General features: G+C 36.8%; 2 protein-coding genes across 10 annotated transcripts; both read left to right on the forward strand.

Moving 5' to 3' along the window:
- The first annotated feature begins 4,372 nt into the window (after positions 1-4,372).
- LOC133682320 (pre-mRNA-processing factor 39-1-like) lies at positions 4,373-13,338 on the forward strand. Of its 4 annotated transcripts, none has more exons than XM_062105605.1 (14): positions 4,374-4,557; positions 4,970-5,459; positions 6,353-6,462; positions 6,873-7,102; positions 7,728-7,895; positions 9,324-9,696; positions 10,182-10,325; positions 10,595-10,747; positions 10,832-10,948; positions 11,147-11,227; positions 11,356-11,505; positions 12,026-12,328; positions 12,479-12,586; positions 12,724-13,338. In XM_062105605.1, exons 2-14 carry the CDS (start codon positions 5,000-5,002, stop codon positions 12,829-12,831), a joined length of 2,505 nt encoding a protein of 834 aa, XP_061961589.1. In that variant the 5' UTR covers positions 4,374-4,557; positions 4,970-4,999; the 3' UTR covers positions 12,832-13,338. The 4 variants fall into 4 exon arrangements, with proteins under 4 accessions (XP_061961592.1, XP_061961589.1, XP_061961590.1 ...); XM_062105606.1 differs by having other exon boundaries at positions 9,324-9,480; XM_062105607.1 differs by having other exon boundaries at positions 5,130-5,459.
- Positions 13,339-13,486: 148 nt separating this feature from the next.
- LOC133682321 (nuclear transport factor 2) lies at positions 13,487-19,008 on the forward strand. Of its 6 annotated transcripts, XR_009836660.1 has the most exons (10): positions 13,487-14,287; positions 14,359-14,493; positions 14,715-15,057; positions 15,443-15,699; positions 16,152-16,338; positions 16,807-16,928; positions 17,011-17,079; positions 17,582-17,663; positions 18,296-18,383; positions 18,519-18,701. XR_009836660.1 is itself a non-coding variant. In XM_062105609.1 (9 exons), exons 1-9 carry the CDS (start codon positions 14,249-14,251, stop codon positions 18,665-18,667), a joined length of 1,383 nt encoding a protein of 460 aa, XP_061961593.1. In that variant the 5' UTR covers positions 13,487-14,248; the 3' UTR covers positions 18,668-19,008. The 6 variants fall into 6 exon arrangements, 5 of the variants coding, with proteins under 5 accessions (XP_061961593.1, XP_061961594.1, XP_061961596.1 ...); XM_062105609.1 differs by lacking the exon at positions 18,296-18,383 and having other exon boundaries at positions 18,519-19,008; XM_062105610.1 differs by lacking the exon at positions 18,296-18,383 and having other exon boundaries at positions 16,158-16,338; positions 18,519-19,008.
- The last annotated feature ends 1,547 nt before the right edge of the window (positions 19,009-20,555 follow it).

Below are 20,555 nucleotides of genomic sequence, written 5' to 3' on the forward strand. Positions count from 1 at the left end.
TGAGTGCTAACTTTCTATTTTTGTTTTTGGTGTTTCTTTGTACATGTATTTTGTAACTTGTATAGTTTTTTCTCTCTACACAAAAAAATAAAGCATGACATTCTATTTATAGGGAAATCCTAATAACCTTATAAATAAGAAAAATATCATTTTTCCCCTGAATAATATCACATATATTATTTTAGAGTAATTTTAGAAATTTATGTAATCAAGTCCCTACTTAATTTTTTTAAGTCTAGAATTGGAATCCGTGTATTAATTACATTTAATTTTTAATTTCTAAAACTTATTTGCAATCAAGTCACACTTGATTAATCATCCCAATTTAATTTCAAACCAATGGTTTTTATTGTGTGTGATCCATTAGGTTTTTAATATGTAGACCAATGTTTTAAAACCCAGCCCGGCCCGGCCCGACCCGGCGGGTCGACCCGGGACCCGACTAACTTAGGGCTGGAATCGAGCTGGGTTGATAAAAAACCATCCAGGGATTTGGCTCGACAAAACCCGATCGATCTGGAGGGTCGACCCGGGTAAACCCAGATGAAACCCAGCTGTTTTTTTTATATATAAATAAAACATCACCGTTTTATCTTTTGACCGTCAAATTATCAAACCATTTGCATTACAATGTGAAGACAAAATCACAAATTCACAATTCATATAAACCTAATCTCTTCAAAGTTCAAGCCATATCAGTTGTAGAGGAATCTAAGCCACCCATAAAAAACTTCAAGGCAAGCCATAACTGGTAAGTTCCCGTCCCTTTTTTTGTTATAATAACAAGAAAAGGCCCTCAACAAACTCTAACTTTTGTTGTTTCTCTTCAGTTTTCTTCTCTTTCAAATTTTTGTTCTTTATTGATTGATGAACCAAACTAGTAACTATACACTTGAAGAATCGTGTTTTGCAGGTAAACTATATATCCTTTTCTTCTTTACCTTTTTTTCTCCATTGTGGTTTTTTGGCTTTTCTGGTTTCTGAGTTTTCTGGTTTTTAATTCATTGTATTTAATTAGATGGGTAATTCACGTTTTCCTTTTTGTATTTGAAAATTAAGAAAATGATCCACCATACTGATGGATGTTGATCCATACCTATTTAAAATGAGTTTTTCTTTTTGTATTCACTGATTTCGTTTCTCTTCATGGATGTAAGTTCTATGTCAATCCTTTCCTGTTTCTTGCCAGCGTTTTGCTTGAATCTGGGCCCTGTTTCTTGCCATGTTTTTGTTTATGTTAACAACAAATTGAGAGAAAATTAAACTATACCCATAAACAACAGATTTTTTTGGGTTGACCCGGGTTGGCTCGGGCAACCCATCTGACCCGTGACCCAGTCATTGTACCGGGTTGACCGCCGGGTCGAGTTTAAAAACTATGATGTAGACTCAAATATAAACTCTAATCCTAATAAAAATAGGTTTAAATAAATTAAACAATTTAATTTATTTTCAATTCAACAATTGATTGATTATATTTGAAGATCAAGTGCATTGTTTAACAACATGTCTCAATCCCCTAAACATTATGAAAGTTATATATGATTTGACTTAGTATTTTAGTTAGTAATTTCGCAATGTAATTATTATTCCTCTATTAAGAATATTTTAATTTTGATATTATATCATGAAGTGTGTTTGATTTATCAAATCATGTTTGTTCTCAACATTTATAGTCATTGATTCTTTAAATAAGATTTGAGATATTTTTAAATTTTATTCCATATTGCATAAAGATTATGTCATCAATACTATTTAAGAACATATTAAACATTTCTCATGGTTTACCTAGAGTGATAAATCCTCTTTTAATCACTCAAATACCTTTATATAGTTCATGTTATACTCAATGTATGCCTGTTTGTTATCCTTGATTAGGATACCGTGTAGTTAGGATCAAAGCTAACATTCCCTATGTAAGTTAAAATGGTGATTTCAAGTCTAAGGATCACTTACACAATTGTCATGTGAGTTTTTTCATAGACACAAGTAATCTCTCTATATAAAATTCTCATACGGTTCATTTTAGTGTACATGTCATCTGACAAGTACCTACATCAGCTTATAAAAACAACTGTTTCATTTGATAAAGGAAATAATATAATATGTATCAGTCTCAACAACTCAAATCAATGTCCATTCTTAATAGAGCATTGAATATAAACATTTAGGAACAATGCTTTAATGCAATAGAAATCTCATAATTATACCATTTTATAATTTTCTTTACAAAATTTCTTTATTCCATGAACTTTATCTTTACTCTAGATTCGTTGATCAAACATTATCTTCATTAATCAAAGATAAATGAATATTAAAGATAAAGAAAAATCATTATTAATTATAAATATGTTTTGCATGAATAAAGTCAATACCACATGTAACCAACTAATTATCTACAAGACATATACAATAATAAAAAAATCATCAAATTCTAAAATCTTCAATAATTAGCTTAGCCAGTAAAAATGCTCATAGAGGTCGTTATGGCCATAGAAAAGTAATTAAAATCTAAGAGTGATAATTTTCGGTTCGGTTTTTATTTAAAAAAAGTAACCAAACCGATTTAAAAAAAAACTGAAACCGAACCAAAACCAGTTCAAACCGACCGGTTTCAGTTCGGTTCAGTTTATTTTTTAGATGAAAATCAGTTCAAATCGGTTTGGCTCGGTTTGGATCGGTTTTGGCTCGGTTTTTTCGGTTTGGTTCGGGTTTTTTCCGGTTTGGGTTCGGTTTGGTTTTTTCGGTTTCAGGCTTATAAAACCAAAACTGAATCAAACGGATCGGTTTTTTCAAAATTTTAATCGATTTAATCAGTTTTCTTTCATGGTTCAGTTTTTTCGGTTATTTTTTTTCTAGTTTTCTCGGTTTAATTGGTTTTTTGGTTTTTTTCCCCACTCCTATTAAAATCCATACCTTGTTTAGAGTAGGTGGCCCCTCTATTAGCCCTCACCTCTTTCACCTTTCAATATGTATAAATAACTTTTTTTAAGAAAAAGAAAAGGAAAATAATGTAACGGACGAGGGAGTGTCTTTACTCTCATAACTCTTGTAAAATTTGCTTTCGCCACCATAAGGGGCATTTTCTAAGTAGATATTTGAGACATGACAAGGGAAAGATTGAGTTCCAAATTAACCTAATGTTGAAGGATGAACTGCAAAAGAAATTTAATTAAAAAAGACATAAAAAACAACTTGAGTCAATTCAGGTTAACCCGTCAAACTCATAACTCAGGTTAAGAGACTAAGATAACATCATATAAAGTAAACTAAAAAAATGACTCATGTCAACCCGCCAAACTCGGGTCATGAAACTGAGATAATCCCATAGAAAACAAATTATGAATTATAATTCTTAATAAACTCATTATTGAAGGATAAAACTGAAAAAAAAAAATCAATCTTAAAAAGGACATAATAAAATGACTTGAGTCTACCCAAGTTAACTTGCAAAACCTGTTACTTGGTTTTTGAGATCGAGATAACCTCCTAGAAAGTAAACCGAAAAAAAATATGAAGGCTAATTCCTAATCAATCCAATGTTGAATGGTGAAATTAAAAAAAAAATAATTCAAGTCAACTAAACTAATCCACCAAACCTGCTATATAAGTCATAAGACTAAGATAATTACAAAGAAAGTAAACTTTAACAAATCATGAAATCCAATTCTTAATAAATGAAATATTAAAGAATAAAATCTAGAAAAGAAATATGAATTAAAAAAAACAAAAAATTCAAAGGACAAAATATTATTATAATAAATAGTATTTTATCATAAGATACATGGTTAAAACATCATTTTTTTTAACAACAACACTATGTAACCCAGAGAACCAATTATAAATCAACACCTTTAATTTTAAAAAATAATTAAATGATGCCACTAGTTTTAAAAACTAATTAACTATTCCTTTTTTCATTTTGTGTTCTTTCCCAATTTATTTCTAAGAAATAAAAAGGAAAATGGGGTAATGTAAATATTAATGAGAAAGTAAGACATTTTTTTCCGAGATAAATGAGTATTAAATTAAGCATGTTCATCATCAGTTAAGAGGGTGTTTGAGAGTGTAGTTATATTTGCTTTTTAAAGTACTTTTCATTCAGAAAAGTATGCTAATAATATTTGTTTATTTTTTAAAAATTATTTTTAAGATTAACAAACCAAAATAATTTAAAAATATCAAAAACATATTACTTCAAAACAAAAAAAAATTTAAATTTTTTCAGAAGTATTTTTGAAAAGCACTCTCAAACACTTTTAAAGGGATTAATTAAATATTTTTTTTATATTAAAAAGACTATTTAATTCATTTTTCAAAATTAAAGGAGCTAATTTATAATTTACTCCCATGCACTATATAAAAACCGAGCTCCGCGTCGGCAACTCACTTTGCTCTCGCGCCTCTCGGTGTTTCTGGAGTTCAGTTACCCACCAAAATCCGAAACTCAAAAAAGCAACCCAAAACCCAAAGCTCTCTCAATCAATATTAGAGAAGCCAAACTCTAATCTAGAACTTTCTATCGAGCCAAACGCGGCGTCGTTTCTGCACTACCAGGTAACTCCATTTTCTCTCTCGTCTCTTCCTCTTAGTTACGGCCTTCACTTAGGGTTTTGCGTTCAACACCTTGAAATTAGGGTTTATTCGTTGTTCTTATTGCTTCATTATCTGTCAAGCCATTTGCGATCTGATTATATGTTTGTAAGTGAATCGAATGGGTATAGAATTGCGTGTAATATTTGCCCTCATTTTTTTCAAATTAGTTTCTAAATTTTCTGAATATGTTGGATTAGCAATAGCATAATTGTTGTTTTATTATATTACTTATGATTGGAGGCTTGAATGCTTTAATTAAATCCGTGTCAATCGTGTTCAACAAAATGAATTCAAGGCTGAAACGAATTGCGTGGTTTCCTGGATTTTCTTAGAACATGATAATTAAAAATGTGTTATGCTTGTATTATCGCAGCTTATACTGTAGCAGTACAAGTTGTAGAGTATGGGAGATAGTGAGACAGTAGTAACTGAACCATCTGCAGTTATGGATTATACAGCGGCTGGCTATACTTCTACTGGCTATACTGATGCCATTTCAAATGTTGTTCCTGGTCCCGGCGTTTACACTGCAGAGGGTACTGGGAATTTCACTGCTTCTTTTGTTGCAGCGCAGGCAGCTTATACTGGAAATGCATATGGTACAGATTCTACTTCTGTTGTGCTAGATGGTCATGTAGAGGCAACACATGGGACAGAGGCAGTTGTTGAAATGGACAGTACTACTAACAATGCAGCTGTGGCAGAAAATGCATCTATTGCACCAACTCAAGCTTCTGGGTATGATTCAGCTGTAAATGGAAACATCGGTGCTGAAGCTGGAGTTGTGGTATCAGTTGAGAATGGAAATGCTGGAGAGGTTGTGGGTGGAGCTGATGCTGTGCACCAGTTTGTGGATGGTTCTGGTATGTCTTCTCTGCCATGCTTGTTATATGTATATGTGTTAGTTGAGATTATAATATAGCCTTTTAAAGAATATAGGTTGTACAATATGGTAAGCATGCTGCATAAGAGCTTGTGATGTTGACCTTGCTATACAAGAATGGGAGGGGTTTATCATTTCTCCAAATGTATTAATGGAATTTACCTGACTCTGAAAACTTTTAACTGGGTAGAGCTTCCTTTGTTTTCCATTTCTTGAATGATCTCACAAAGGACTAGTAAATTTCCTTGTGCGCAGCTGATAATAGGATGCATGCTACTGCTGTCTGATGCAAAGTAAGAGCAAGGTTTTTACAATTTCATGTGACGCTTTATTGGTCCATGTATCTTTTGAATCCCAGTGATACACTAAAGTATTATCTTTTCTTTTTCAAGTGACTCTTAAGCATTTCAACATTTTTCCCTTTTCTTTTCAAGGCATATAGGTGGTTTACATGATGGTTTTGTTCTTATGCATGAAACATAGTGGAGCTTTGTAGCAAATGCTTCACATATTCTTCAATCTGAATCTAAATGGGAACAGTGAAATGATTGATGAGCACAGCAGGCTGTTCACTCAAATCCGGTTGAAAAGTTGATATAAGATACAATCCTTGAAAAGCTTATGCCAAATGTGTAGGAGTCCTTCAATACTTGTTCCAATAATAACTTTGATGAATAATTTTCTTGAATTCATATTGTTGACTTCCTTGCTTTCCCTTTTAGGGTCGACTGGAGAGTCTGTTTGCTCGTGAAATGCATGCTTCCATGTTATTGACATTCTCTATTTTTTCTTCTTTTTTCCTCCAAAACTGTATGCAGATGATTCTGTTCAGCAGTTATTAGGTGTTACCTAATGCTTTCTCCCTTTCTTTAGTGCCAGAAATGTCAGCTGAAGAAGACCGGCTGTGGAGCATTGTGAAGGCTAATTCTTTGGATTTTGATGCATGGACTGCCTTGATAGATGAGACGGAGAAGGTGGCTGGGGTATGAAATATCAGACACATGATGAACTGATGGTTTCTGTTCTCATATTTTTACTGGCAAACATATTTTTTCTCATGCAAATTAAAGATATTTTGAACTTCCTGAATTTCAGAAAATGGAGCAAATTTGTTTTTGTTTGATCTTCCATAAGTTGGATGAAAAGTAGATTACCTTCAAGACATCTTTTGAGCTGGTCCCAGCTGTACTCAAATGATTAAACTGTCAATTAATCTGTAGGAAATTAGGATTTGACAATTAAATAATAGAGGAAAACGAATTACTATGCTATACCAATTATCAATTGAAGCTAATTCTTATTCTTTCTGAACTTACTTTGTTTTATATGTATGTAGCTGCAATCTGAGTGCTTGTTCTAGTGGAGCTAACATGTTGACCTATACATTATGCAGGACAAGATATTGAAAATTCGAAAAGTGTATGATGCTTTTTTGGGTGAATTTCCATTGTGTTATGGATATTGGAAGAAGTATGCAGATCATGAAGCACGCCTTGGTTTTGTGGACAAATTTGTGGAGGTCTATGAACGGGCTGTTCTTGGGGTCACGTACTCGGTGGACATTTGGTTGCACTATTGCATGTCTGCCATATCCATGTATGGAGATCCAGAGACCATTAGAAGGTAATAGCTGTACATACATCTGTTCTGTTATCAGCCCATGTTGGAATCATGATCATTTGGTTTCCTGTGTCACAAGGATTTGGTGATTTTTGTCGCTCTCTAATGTTATTTCAGTGCGCCTGCAACAGTGATTTCTCACATAATGGTGAAAGGTTTGATGGGAATGCTTTAGAAATACATTTCTCTTGTGCAAACCTTTTAACTTTAGGCTGCTGGATGAGTAGCTGTTTGATTCTTTTTTAGTATGCCAACTCTATTTTTTCCGGCCTCATTATACCCCATCTCTCCTTCCTCCTTTCAAGGGCGCCATCATAGTAATGTAGTTAATTATGAATTATGGCTGTCTTAAACTGAGACTCTGAGGTGCTTCAATATGCAAAATGCTGCTGGGAAGATCTCATCAAATAAAGGCTAAAATGGCCTCATTCTGTGCTGGATTTCAGACATAGAATGGTTTTATCAGGAAGGTAAATGCAGCATTTGGAAGTGTCGTGCTGTTAAGAGTGAATTGTTCCTTCTCCTTCAGCGATATTCTCGGGTCTCCAATTTATGGAAGTGTCTGCATTGATTGTGCTGTGCCCATATTTATATCTTAACCATATGTTTCTCTTTTTCTGTGAATCAGACTTTTTGAGCGAGGATTAGCTTATGTTGGAACAGATTATCTGTCTTACCCCCTTTGGGACAAGTACATCGAATATGAAGAGGTGCATGCAGAGTGGGGCCGTGTTGCCATGATTTATACCCGGATACTAGAGATTCCTAACAGAAAGCTGGATGATTATTTCAATAGGTAATATTCTGTTCTAGCATTCACATATTATTGGCTAACTTCATTTATTGAGTTGATGATTTGTGTTATATAATTGTGAAATCTTTGTATTCCATAATATCATTTTTTACATTTTGAAATGTGTCTGTAGCTGGTTTAGTTATTTTGTATTTGTTTGAGCAGACAACTCTTTGTTTTGTTATGCATAAATTTTGGTGCAGGTGCCATTTTTACTCTATATTTTGTGATAATAGTAGTCTTCAGATTAGGATCAGTTAGTTAAGGTTCGTACTTTTATTTTTTTTATCTGCACACTATCAAAGCTTGTGTGCATTAGATTCGATGTTGTCCCATGTTTTGAATGTGACAATTAGTTGGTTTTGGCTGAAGACTAAGTTTTGTAACACTTGACTGTTTTGTTGACTTAATGGTTCTTGTTCCCCCCTCGTGAACTTCATTTTGAATTGAGTGATGTCCCTACTTCGGTATTGCAAGCGGTTTCTCGTGTGTATGAACACCTTTCCCATTTCAACCATAAAGGTCTTTCACTAGAAAGTAGATTCATGTTGGTTTTGTCTTTAAACTATCACTGTATTTTACTGGGAAAGCAGGTGGTTGTCAACTCTAGGGCATTGTCATGACTTGTACTTACCCTGATGTACTCATATGAAACATATATGGATGCCTCATATGGGCTTGGGTGCTTGGGTTGATCCTTCAAATATGGGAAACTTAGAAAAAATGTATATATCCATTTCTGGTGTGGATGTTATCCTACTCCTATATTTGAGTATGAGTAACATGCCTTCTTGATCTGTGTCCAAGTTAGTTTTTACTTCACTAACAGGTTGTTGGGGTTCTAGAAAAATGTTTGCATGTATGCTTCTAGTAAAGTCCAGGTTTTCATGTGTAGCATGTTGTGTTTTTGGCATATGTATTACTTCATTCTTTGCACTTTTACAGGGGTTGTCCATCTGAAAGGTATGTGGCATGGCAGGCTACAATGCCATCTGAAATCAACATTGGATCTTTGCTAAATTTGATTTTACTGGATCTTTTTACTGTGTCTTCCCAAAAAGTCTGCTGATTGATTAGCTTTGACTTAGATGTGCTTTTTGTTAGTATCTCAGTTGCTCTACAAAGTTCATGTCCTTCACAATGGTTACTATGTGTTTCTAGATGCTGTTAAGTTCAAATACCTTGTTTTATATTCGTTGGTGATCTTCTAGCATGGATCTAGATTCCACACCACAAATTATCTACTCTGTTTTTTTACATGGATTTCACCTTTCTGTTCTTTGACAAGGTTTTTTCTTATCAAAGAAAAAAAGGGCCATGAGAAGTGTTTTGCTTAAATATGATTGTTGAGTGCAGATACATGACACAAGCATTAAGAAAAAAGCGAATGAGAAGTGTAGTTTTACTTATGTTCTTTTTGTTGGCCTTCAGATTTAAGGCTTTTGCTGCAAGTCGACCTTTAGCAGAATTAAGGACTGCTGAGGAAGCAGCTGCTGCTGCTGCTGCAGCACGTACACTTCTGGAGGATGGTGGCCAAGCAGACGAGGGAGAGGTCCATCCTGATGCAGCTGAACTGCCTTCTAAACCTGTAAGTGCTGGCTTAGGAGAAGCAGAGGAGTTGGAGAAGTATATCGCTGTTAGAGAAGAGATATATAAGAAAGCTAAAGAGTTCGATTCTAAGATCTCTGACTTTGAAAATGCTATTAGGAGGCCCTACTTTCATGTGCGGCCCCTTAATGTCGCAGAGCTTGAAAATTGGCATAACTATTTGGATATGATAGAAAGAGAGGATGACTTCAATAAGGTATTTGGGTTTGTTTAAGTTCTTCATTGATCTTTTTGGTTTTTAGTTTTTAGCTGTACCTTGTTATACGTTGGCTTACAGTTAAGTAATATCTGCTGCATCATATGCTTTATTGGCTAAACCATTGGATGAAGCAACATTTTTAACGGGAAATTGAACTGAGACTAAAGCATGGGCCTCGATTTGGTTTCTATGAGGCTAAGTATTTCAAACCCTCGTTTGTCAGTAGACTAGGTTCCTGTATGTGTTAAAGTTTTATTCTTCTTAAAATTCATATGTTATGCATGCAGGTATCTTCTTGCCTTCCTATACATCTTCTGTCTGGCAAGGAGGGTCCCTCCTTTCGTATTTGAGGGGCCTTTCTGTTCCCCAATGGAGTATTTCTTATGCATATCTCCTTCGTGCTTTGTGTCTTTCCTTTTGTTAATATGGTGATGGATTCAATTGTACCTTCTAGACTGTGATGGCATGTTTTCTTGAGTCAGGTGGTCAAGCTATATGAAAGATGCATAATAGCATGTGCCAATTATACCGAGTATTGGATACGCTATGTCTTGTGCATGGAAGCCTATGGGAATATGGATCTTGCAAATAATGCTCTCGCTCGTGCAACCCAAGTATTTGTCAAGGTGTGAAGTTTCTGAGGCTTGTTCTATTGCTCTGTATTATCATTTGTTTTTAGTTATTGCATGTCATGGTAAACTTTTGGTAATTGCCGTGGATTTAATTCTGCTTTTATGTTTTTTATACAAACCAAAATGTTGCAACGTGCTAGTTGTCTAATGCATTAATTAAAATGAAGCTGCATGGCTTCATGCTAGCAGTGTTGTTTGCCTTGTCTCTTACTTTACCTACTTTCATCATCATGCCTGGACTTTATAAACTGAATATTTAACAGAGACAACCAGAGATTCACCTTTTTGCGGCGTGCTTCAAAGAGCAAAATGGGGATATACCTGGTGCTCGAGCTGCATACCGAGTTGTGCATGCTGAAATTGCCCCTGGTCTTCTTGAAGCAATCACTAAGCATGCAAACATGGAGCATCGGTTGGTAAGATAGCTGTGGCAAGTTTTTAGGACTTCTCAATTGTGATTGAGATGCCACATGGTTTGACTTATTTCTTCTATTATCCAGGGGAATCTTGAAGATGCCTTCTCCTTATATGAGCAGGCCATAGCCATTGAAAAGGGAAAAGAGCATTCACAAGTGCTGCCAGCATTGTATGCACAATATGCCCGGTTCATATATTTGGTAGGTCTATGGTGCTGTGCATATTTGTGAGGCTTTTTCTTTTTAATCTTTGAATTCTAATGGCCGTGTATAACTTCAGATATGATTTACTGGTATACCGGTTTTTCTCTTCTTGTTAAATGCCTGATGTATTGGGCCAGTGTTCTTGATATTTTCATCCTCTCTGCAATGTTTTTTGGTTCATCCTTTTTAATGCAGGCATCAAAAAATGTAGAGAAAGCCAGAGAGGTTCTAGTCAAAGCACTTGAGAATGCCCAATTTTCAAAGCCACTTCTCGAGGTTTCTTCTCTCCCTCTCTCTCTCTCTCTCTCTGTAGTTGAGCATGAAAACACTATCTTTGTTAAGCTATAACTCCCACAATGCTCACCTGTTACTAATATTCTGTTTGTTGTTACATCTGTATGCAGGCCCTGATACATCTCGAGACATTTCTGCCACAGCCGAAACGAATCGATTATATTGATTCGTTGGTTGATAACTTCATTTTGACCAGCTCGGACAGTGTCAATGCTGCTAGTGCTTCTGAGAGGGAAGAGCTTTCTTGCATTTTCTTGGAGGTAGTCATTGTTTTTCTTTTATCCATTTTCAAATCTACCTTCTGATATAAGAATTTAATCAAATTTTGGCTTACAGTTAACCTTACTGTTAACAGTTATATGACTTTACACTGCCGTGTAGAATTCTCTCTCTCTCCATGGATATGGGTCGTACTATGTTAGAAGTTCAAAAGATTTACTATTCCATTGAAGAGGATGTTAAGAATTGCTTTGTGGTGTGTGTCGAGGAGGCATAAGTAGACTCTGGAATCTAGATTGGTTTACATTTTATCAAATTACAGACTTCCTTCTCAATCTGGAATACTGTTCGAAATTTATTAGTGTATTACAGGGCATACTCTAGTTCAGTCACTGCACAATGAATATATGTTAATATGATATCGATTTTGTACATTTTGCTGGCAATGGTTATCCTTAAGAGGTGCTGAGTTTCTTGGCTGAGGATTCTGGTTTTGGAATGGGCTGGGCCTAGTTTTCTCATCACATTTCCTTGTGTTTTCGTTGGTTTTTCCCCCTTCAGTTTTTAGGTATCTTTGGAGATGCTCAATCTATAAAGAAGGCTGCTGATCGGCATACCAAGTTCTTCTTACCCCACAGTAGTAAGTCAGAATTGAAAAAGCGCCATGCAGAGGATTACCTTTCTTCGGATAGGGAAAAAATAGCCAAACCCTACTCTGATGCCACCTCACCCGCGCAGTCTCTGATGGGGGCATACGCAAGTGCACAAAATCAATGGACAGCTGGTTATGGCTTACAGCCTCAAGCCTGGCCACCAGCCACACAAGTACAGGCGCAACAGTGGACTCCAGGCTATAACCAACAAGTAGGTTACCGTTTTACGCAAGGACACTAGTAATTTGATAATGAATGACGCCGCATGCTTGTCTTCAGGCATCATCAAGTGTCTTGCAAGCAGTATTATAGTTTACCTCATGGAAGTGATATTCCAAATTTTATTCTTTTATGTAATTAGGCTGCATATGGTGGTTATGGAGGCAGCTATACTACTAGTCCTCAAGTTCCTACATCAGTTGCACAAGGTGCTGCTTATGGTGCTTATCCTCCTACCTATCCTGCCCAGGTAAAAAAAGAGAAGAAAAAGAAAAGAGGGGGGGCTCACTTGTCTATACACTACTGGAATGAAAAAACCGCTTTTCCTTCTTCTTGACATCTTACTTCCTGTTTCTATAACTGATGGTGTTTTTATGATTCGAGCAGGCTTTCCCGCAACAGAGTTACGCACAGCCAGCAGCAGCAGCAGCAGCATTGACTCCAGCGCAGCAGCCAGCCTCTATTCCACAACCTTACTATGGGAGTTACTACTGATCTGGCAGGAATTATCCTGCGTGTATCCTTCTCTTCCTTTGTGCCCATCTCTTTGCTGAATCTACTCGTAACATTGGGTTTTTTTTTGGATCAAGGGGCAGCATGGTGTGGTGTAGGCAAAAATGCACACAAGGGAGAGGAAGATGAGAAAGTAATCTCTGTAGGTAGCGGTTGTACTTAGGTGAACGATTAAAATCTTTTGCCCCCCCCCCCCCCCCCCGGTGTTCATAACATTTGTCTTGCACACGTACAAGAACGTAAATATGCTCGGAAAACGGTTAATTCCTTTAGTTAGCTGGACTCAAATCCTCTCGATTTTGGTGGTGGTTCACGCAACTAAACTCCTGTTGATGGTGGTTGTGCTTGCTGTGAGTGTCTCAGGGAGTATTTTTAAGTTTAGATCAGTGTGCGGGTCGTGTTAAATCTCTCTTTTTTAATTTAATATGTAAGAATAAATGTTTAGGCAAATTAAAACAAATTATAAAAGCTAACTGAGTGAATTTGTCAGACTACGTGTAATGTGGATTATGAGAATTGAGGTTATCTTAATTACGAATCTTAACGAAAATGAAGAGAATTTATTAAAAAAATATATTATTTTAATTCGTCCTCAATAAACCTGATTGTTCATGGCAGTGTACGCTCGTCGGAACTTGGCTGTGTTGCGCATAAAATATTTGATTTAAACATCTCTAAAGTGAAGAGAGGGCTCTAGCGGCTACTCTTCTCTTTCCGCGCGGTCCTCTGGTTCCAGGATCCGTTACTTATTTAATTAATTCCTGTCGATGCATGAAGAAATACTAATTTAAGAACCCTCTTTGCGAGCAATAATTTAATAGAGGTTGGTTTTAAACCCCGGGGCTTTCGCCTCTACTGCTTCGCGCTGGAGGAGGAGGAGGAGTTTCTCTTTTCTGGTCGTTTTCTGCTCTGCATAGCTTCTTGCCTTGGCCAGAGGGAGCCAGCCCCCTAGTCCTGTGGAGGCAAGGATTGTCTGCTCCGCTCCCACTTTTGGAGTCCGGCCGCCACCTCTAGTTCCTCTGTTGCAAGAAAATGCTGTGAATAACTTCTTACCTGACAGTCACAGATTCACTTGTGGAAAATCGCATGGAGCAAAACCAACCAAGCCACTCCGCGGTTGTGACGGTTAAGAGCGTACAGCCATGATTTAGTATATATATCATCATCCTCGCTCTCTCTATCACAAAACCCTAATCCTCTCTCTCTCTCTCTCTCTCTCTCTCTCTCTCTCTCCATCTTACGAAAGTAAGTCTGTGACCACTCGCTGTTTGTTGTAAACAAGAAATATCATAATCACAAACCCTAACTAAATCTCAGTGTCTCTCTCTCCACTCTCTCTAGTTCCTCGTGTTGCTGTTGCTGTTGTTGTTTAACAAGGGTAATTGACTGGTTATTAAAAATGGCGGCGAGTGCATATCCATCTGTAAACGCAGTTCAGGTACGATTCCATATTTGTTGTTTGAACCTTTATCTCTGGTTGGTTGGTGAGTGTTGATTTTTGTTTGCTAGGTTGGTTCCTACTTTGTAGGGCAGTACTATCAGGTTCTCCAACAACATCCAGATCTCGTACATCAATTCTATGCGGGTAGCAGTGACATGACTCGTATCGATGCCGGTTCTACTGAATCTGCCAACACAATGCTGGTACTCCTCCTCCTCCTTCCATGCGGATTGTTTTGATTCTTGCATGTATGCCTAACTCCGCCGGCGAAGGTTTCTGCCCAATACAATCGGGTTTGAAATGGGAATCCAAGAGAATTATTTATTCTGTTAGGACAATTCTTAACAGTCAGTTATTTCGTGATTTTCCGTTCTTGTGGAATTTACTCACACCTTCTTTTTGCTTCTCCTTTGTTTCTCTCCAGCAAATCCATGCACTTGTCATGTCTCTAAACCTCACTGCAATTGAAATCAAGACCATCAATTCTCTCGATTCATGGAATGGAGGTGTTCTGGTGATGGTGTCTGGGTCTGTCAAGACCAAGGATTTTGTTAACAGAAGGATATTTGTGCAGACCTTTTTCCTGGCTCCACAGGAGAAGGGTTACTATGTCCTCAATGATATCTTTCTGTTTGTTGATGATGGGGCTGCTTACCAACAAGACCTGCCACCTGAAAACACCCGCATGCAACATCCAGAGCCTATATCATCCGACGAGACTTTCGATGCCCAATTAGATTCTTCCAACTCTCTACCAGAGGCTCCAGGTAATAGGATGATGACGTGCAGTGAAGCATTGATTCAATTGTGAATTGAGTAGTTTTGCCTGGGGCTGTGTGGTGATACATCGTTGTGGTCTAGTTACCCCTTTTTTTATTTGTTTGGTTATGAAACTTCAATATGAAAGCTGATCCCTGCCTGCTTGTCCTTGGGCTTTGGCTGAAGCTGTGCAAAGGATGGGGATGGGATGAGTGCTCAAGTTTGGATCTAGCAATTGAACTGAAAAAATGAGGACTATTCTCGTGTACAATTGTGTGGTTTAAAATGCAATTGAACTTTTAAATCTCTGGGACAGTTCTTAGCTCCTGAGGGTCATTTGATAGGACAAAGTACCGCTGCATGTCATTTGGTCTAATCTGTGAGTTTTGGCAGTTTCTGACTACGTTTTGGAGGAAGAAGCTAGAGAATGCGTGAACTCGGTTCGTATAGATGATGATCCAGTTGACAAGTACAGTCTCCCAGAGCAACAGCACCAAGAAGACTTGGAGACTGAAATTGTTGTAGAAGAAACACCTGTAGATGAAATAGCTGCTTCATTTCAAGCTGCTGTAAATGCTGTGCAAGATTTCCCAACTGCTGCTCCAGAGGAACCATTGGAAGAGCCTCCAAAGAAAACTTATGCTTCAATAGTAGGCATCTATTCTTTGCTTGTGTGTGTTTCTTGTTTGGTTTTGCATGTACCTCTGCATCTTTGTGGTTTTCAGCTATACAAATCATATCTAAAATGATTTAGAAGTGGTTATTTCAACATGAGCACTATAAAATCTGATTAATGCTTTAACTTTTTTTTATTCCTTCTTAATATAGAAAGCCAGGGTTACATGATACATCAACTCCATAAAAGATGTGAAAGATCAAGATGATAAACTTTTTGCACATATGTAGTAAATTTTAAATCAGAAAAAGACAAAGTATGTACAAGTGAGCACGGGATGGTATTTGCATAAAATATTACGGGAATAGAGTTATTTTTATTTTCATGTTTTCCCCTGCAGTATCGTTACTGTCAACTTATTTTAGTTGGAACGTGAAAAGTGGAGTAATTTTTAATCTGTATTTTTTTCTGATGGTGGATGTGTAGTTACAGGTTTCTAAGGGGCTGTTTTCATCATCAGTTGCCACTCAGCCACCTGTTAACAAGAGTGCCCCTACTACTTCTGATTGGAATCACATGCCGACACCCACTGCTCAGCAGCCAGAATCTGTGTTGTCATCTGCACCAGAATCTGGAATAGAGGTTACAGAGGATTGCTTGGGACTAGATGAAGGTCAAACTCTTGATTCTACCTTAAAAACTTTATCTTAATACATGACTTCCAACACTCTAGTGATATTTTTCTCCCTTGGCTGGACTTTTGAGTGATCTTGCTTAATTTATTCATTCTACCTTACTTTTGAATGAAACTCTTGAATTTATGCTTTGGGAGGAGTTGATGTCTTACTCTTTTTTAATTGCCCACATGATCCTTGCCGTCAGGAAAATATTTGTGCAATGGCTAAACTTTAAACATAAACGATTTTATTGGCGGCAGCAGCACTAGTTGGGTGACTTGACCTCTGTGCATAATGTTTTTTTATGGCCTCTCTCTCTCTCTCTCTCTCTCTCTCTTTTCCTGAATGATATTCATATATGCAAGTTGCATTCTAAATGTTTGAAACTTGGGAGAACATATTGCTGTTTGAAAATTACGCAACTGGAAAACATCAAGTTGATTCTTGATCATCCTCTCATACAGGTGAACTAAAATCTGTCTATGTGAGAAACTTGCCCTCTGATATTACTGCTGAAGAAATTGAGGAGGAGTTTAAACACTTTGGGAGAATCAAACCTGATGGTGTATTTGTTAGGAACCGCAAGGTGAACTTTTTTTGTCTTCTCTTCCCTCTTCATATTGGCATGTAACCTTGACTTTGGCTGAAATAGCAATTGATTCATGCAGGATGTTGTTGGTGTTTGCTATGCTTTTGTTGAGTTCGAAGATCTTCGGAGTGTTCAAAATGCAATCAAGGTTTGAATTTGATATCATGAAAAGATTGTTTTCTTTTATATTATTAACTTGCCAACTAATCAATGCATGTTGTTGATACATGCTTCTCTTTGCTTGTTCATATCCTTTAGCATCTATATGCATGAACTTTCTTATTCACTAGATTTAACTTATTTAGTTTTAGCTTTGTTTAAATCTCATTTGATTTTCTTTTGTCGTGCAAAGATTTGGTTAGAGGCTATCAATTAAAGCTATGGTTTCTATGTTTTGCTATTAATATGTGCAAAACATGAACTGTCAGATATGGGGAACCTTCTAAAATTGAAGATAGAAATTTAAATCCATGTCTATATTTTGGAAAACATGAACATCTTTATTCAATAGTATTTATTGCATTCTTCGTGATGCAAACAGTGGGCATGTTTATGCCTTGAGGTTTCTACATTTTCTAGTGCTGTTTTTTGCTTGCAGTATTTCTCCAGATCAACTTTTTCATTTATATTTTCATGGTTTTTGAATGTAGGCGTCTCCAATACAGCTGGCTGGAAGGCCAGTCTACATTGAGGAGCGAAGATCAAGCAGCAGCATTGCTTCTCGAGGTGGAAGTATGTGCATACATTTCTCCTCCTTTATTTATTTAGCTGTAATTGTTAGGTGGAAAAGTCCTTTTCTATTATGATGTTAAAATCAAATAATACCTATGAGATCAATTAAGTTAACTGTAGACATGGATGGCATGCCAATAGTTCATGTTCACATGTGCCATCTGTGATACCGATGCATGCGTCCAGGACAGTCTTACAAGTTTTAAACTCCAGGAACTGTCACGCGTGTTGTGCCAGCATAATCTGTGGGGAGAAGCACACAGCCATATTACGAACCGAATGGAGGTATCATGTACAGTAAGGTCAATAAGTTGCAGTCCTAGGTTTTCAAAGATAGTCTATGCACTCACTTAATTGAGGAACAGGCACAGCCATCCACATGCATGTACAGTGCATACAAACATTTTGTCATCAAATGATTCTGAAGCTAAAAATTGAACAAAAGCATTATATTGCTCAGAACAGTAACTCAAGGATGGTTATGGGTAGGAGTGAAAGAGGATGGGTGGAGTGAGTGATGGTAGCACCATCGTATCTGGTTGATAATCTTTTCATTTTAAGCAGTGGCAGTTTTGATAGAATTGATGCCACAAAAAGGTGTTTGTTTGTGGTGATTGTGATGTTATATATAGATGCACGATAACCTTAATGGCCGAGGTGGTGGCTGCTATGTTTGCTCAGGTGCCTGTGATAGGACTTAGATTTTCCATGTTGCTTTTGGTAAGTAATATTACTGTCATCAAATGCCACATCCTTGTGTTTTGTGTTGCGCGCACAGAGCAGCCAATGCTTTAAACCCTTGTATTACTGAAGTAGCATTGCAAAACAGATTTGTATATTTTGTGCTGTGTGCAGGAGGAAGGGGAAGAGGGAGAGGTTACCAAACAGATGCCCCAAGGGGGCATTTTGGTGCCCGCAGTTTGGGCAGGGGAGGCAATCAAGACGGTGGTGGTGACTACAGCAGAGCAAGAGGCGGTGGTTTCTATCAGCGTGCTTTACAATAGGACAAAAGGTTATCAGGGAATGATAGTGTGGAAAGGAAGAATCGCTCTGCCTGTATTTGATCCGAAGGTGGTGGTGGTTATACAGGATTTTTGAGTTGCTGATCCCTGATCGAATATTTCCCTCGATTGTGCACTACTTTTAAAGTTTCATCTCCACGTAAATGGAGTTTCTACGCGTGATTTTTCTGATGCTATACACAAGCCTCGAATGGTTTTTACCATACAGTTCGAGTGTGCAAATTTTGATTCAAGCCCGACACGGTGGTGTACGGATTTTATGTGCTAATTTTATGGGTTAGAAGAGTAATCTTCTCTTAATGAAAAATGAACACTCTCCTCTATCCTCCCTGAAGGTCTCGCTTTGTCTGCGGAATATTTGTCATTACGGTGTCCAAGTTTTATCACTAAAAATCCCTGTGCTGTTCTGGTCAATCACTAATCAGAATTAGACTCGAAGAAATGAAACAGGACTTAACTGATACAGCAGTTGAGCATGGTTCCTTAGAAACCAAGGGTTGCCAGGATTTCCTGCACCATCCTCGTACAATATTCCTCTGTGCCCTGCATCATCTCCACCTCCTGAATCAAACTCACCGCGACTGCTGCCACCACAACCACGATCAATACCAAGATCTCTTGCAAGACGCATCTCTTCACCCATCATCTTCAAAATTTACTCTCCAAAATATATCCAAGACTCTCACCTCCTCAGTCAAAACCATGTTCTCCATCTCATTACTTAAACCAAAGTGTCTGGGTTCCTTTGTCACATTTTCCATTTCTTCTCTCTCCCCCTCATCTTGAACATCACTCTCTTCCTAGCATCATGGTGATAATATCATGATGGTGATTGTCACTGCTGTTGTTAGGACTGTCCGAGAAAGATGATGTTAGAAATATCTAGGATGAAAGAAATATAGAGTTGATTTAGAGATGTGAGAACAATCAAAATTTATGTTTTTTATTGTATTGTTTTCTATATAGTAACATGTTTTTAATATACTTGAAATATCACGATGAAATGATATGATTGTTCATGAAACTATATAATTGTTGATGAAAGAGTTATGCTTTAAATTAAATTGAATAGTTGTTATTTTGTTTTATCTCAACAATCGTAAATATCATAATTAATTATGAAAATTAATTCAATGATTAATTAATCTCACTAATATATTAAGTTCCAAGTGTTTAAGTGTCGAGTGTCATCTTTTGATATTATAAATATCATATAATAACATTAGAAAGTTCACTAAGAGAGTTCTTCCACCATGGCTTAATTTACCACATAATACAATTTACTACATAATACAAACCCACATTTATAAACAATAGGAGAGAGTGTTTCTTTTCAATGTGAGATAAATATCTTTTTTTTATATATACATTTACAAACAATACCAACACATGAGATTAACGATCCAAGAATTGGTGTTGAAGAGCTTCTTAGCAACATGGTTATTTGTGACTTGCAGCCCTTCTAGTTGCCAAAACCAAGGGTGTAGTTTGATAATGCATGGAAAAACCTCAACTTGTTTCCTTGCACAAGTTGTAAAGGGAAGGTTATAAAAACAGATGGGTGGGTTTGGCAAGATACTTGGAAAGTTCTGATTTTTTCAATTTGAAAATTAGGTCTTCAAATGTTATTTTGGCTTTTCTTATCTTTCAATGGGTACGTACAATAGTTATAGGACTACGCTTCAATGCTCTTGAGACATGGTTCTTTACATGTTGCAGTTTAATTTGGCATTTTTTTTTTGCTTCTAGCCGTATCGGGGCGCAATTGGACAATTATTTTCATCGAACAATGAATCATTCATGGCTAAGTTTCTTGAAACACATTATGCAATGAAAATGATAAATTTAAGATTTGTTTTGAAAGTTTCAA

This window comes from Populus nigra, chromosome 2, assembly GCF_951802175.1.
Source record: "Populus nigra chromosome 2, ddPopNigr1.1, whole genome shotgun sequence".
NCBI classification, from domain to species: Eukaryota; Viridiplantae; Streptophyta; class Magnoliopsida; order Malpighiales; family Salicaceae; genus Populus; species Populus nigra.

Excerpts from the sequence above, each read along its gene's own strand:
- LOC133682320 (XM_062105605.1), top strand. The coding sequence starts at position 5,000 with ATGGGAGATAGTGAGACAGTAGTAACTGAACCATCTGCAGTTATGGAT. Across the intron at positions 9,697-10,181 it reads GAGAGGATGACTTCAATAAG|GTGGTCAAGCTATATGAAAG; the intron begins GTATTTGGGTTT and ends TTCTTGAGTCAG. Across the intron at positions 12,329-12,478 it reads CTCCAGGCTATAACCAACAA|GCTGCATATGGTGGTTATGG; the intron begins GTAGGTTACCGT and ends TTATGTAATTAG.
- LOC133682321 (XM_062105609.1), top strand. The coding sequence starts at position 14,249 with ATGGCGGCGAGTGCATATCCATCTGTAAACGCAGTTCAG. Across the intron at positions 14,288-14,358 it reads CATCTGTAAACGCAGTTCAG|GTTGGTTCCTACTTTGTAGG; the intron begins GTACGATTCCAT and ends TTTGTTTGCTAG. Across the intron at positions 16,929-17,010 it reads TATTTGTTAGGAACCGCAAG|GATGTTGTTGGTGTTTGCTA; the intron begins GTGAACTTTTTT and ends TGATTCATGCAG.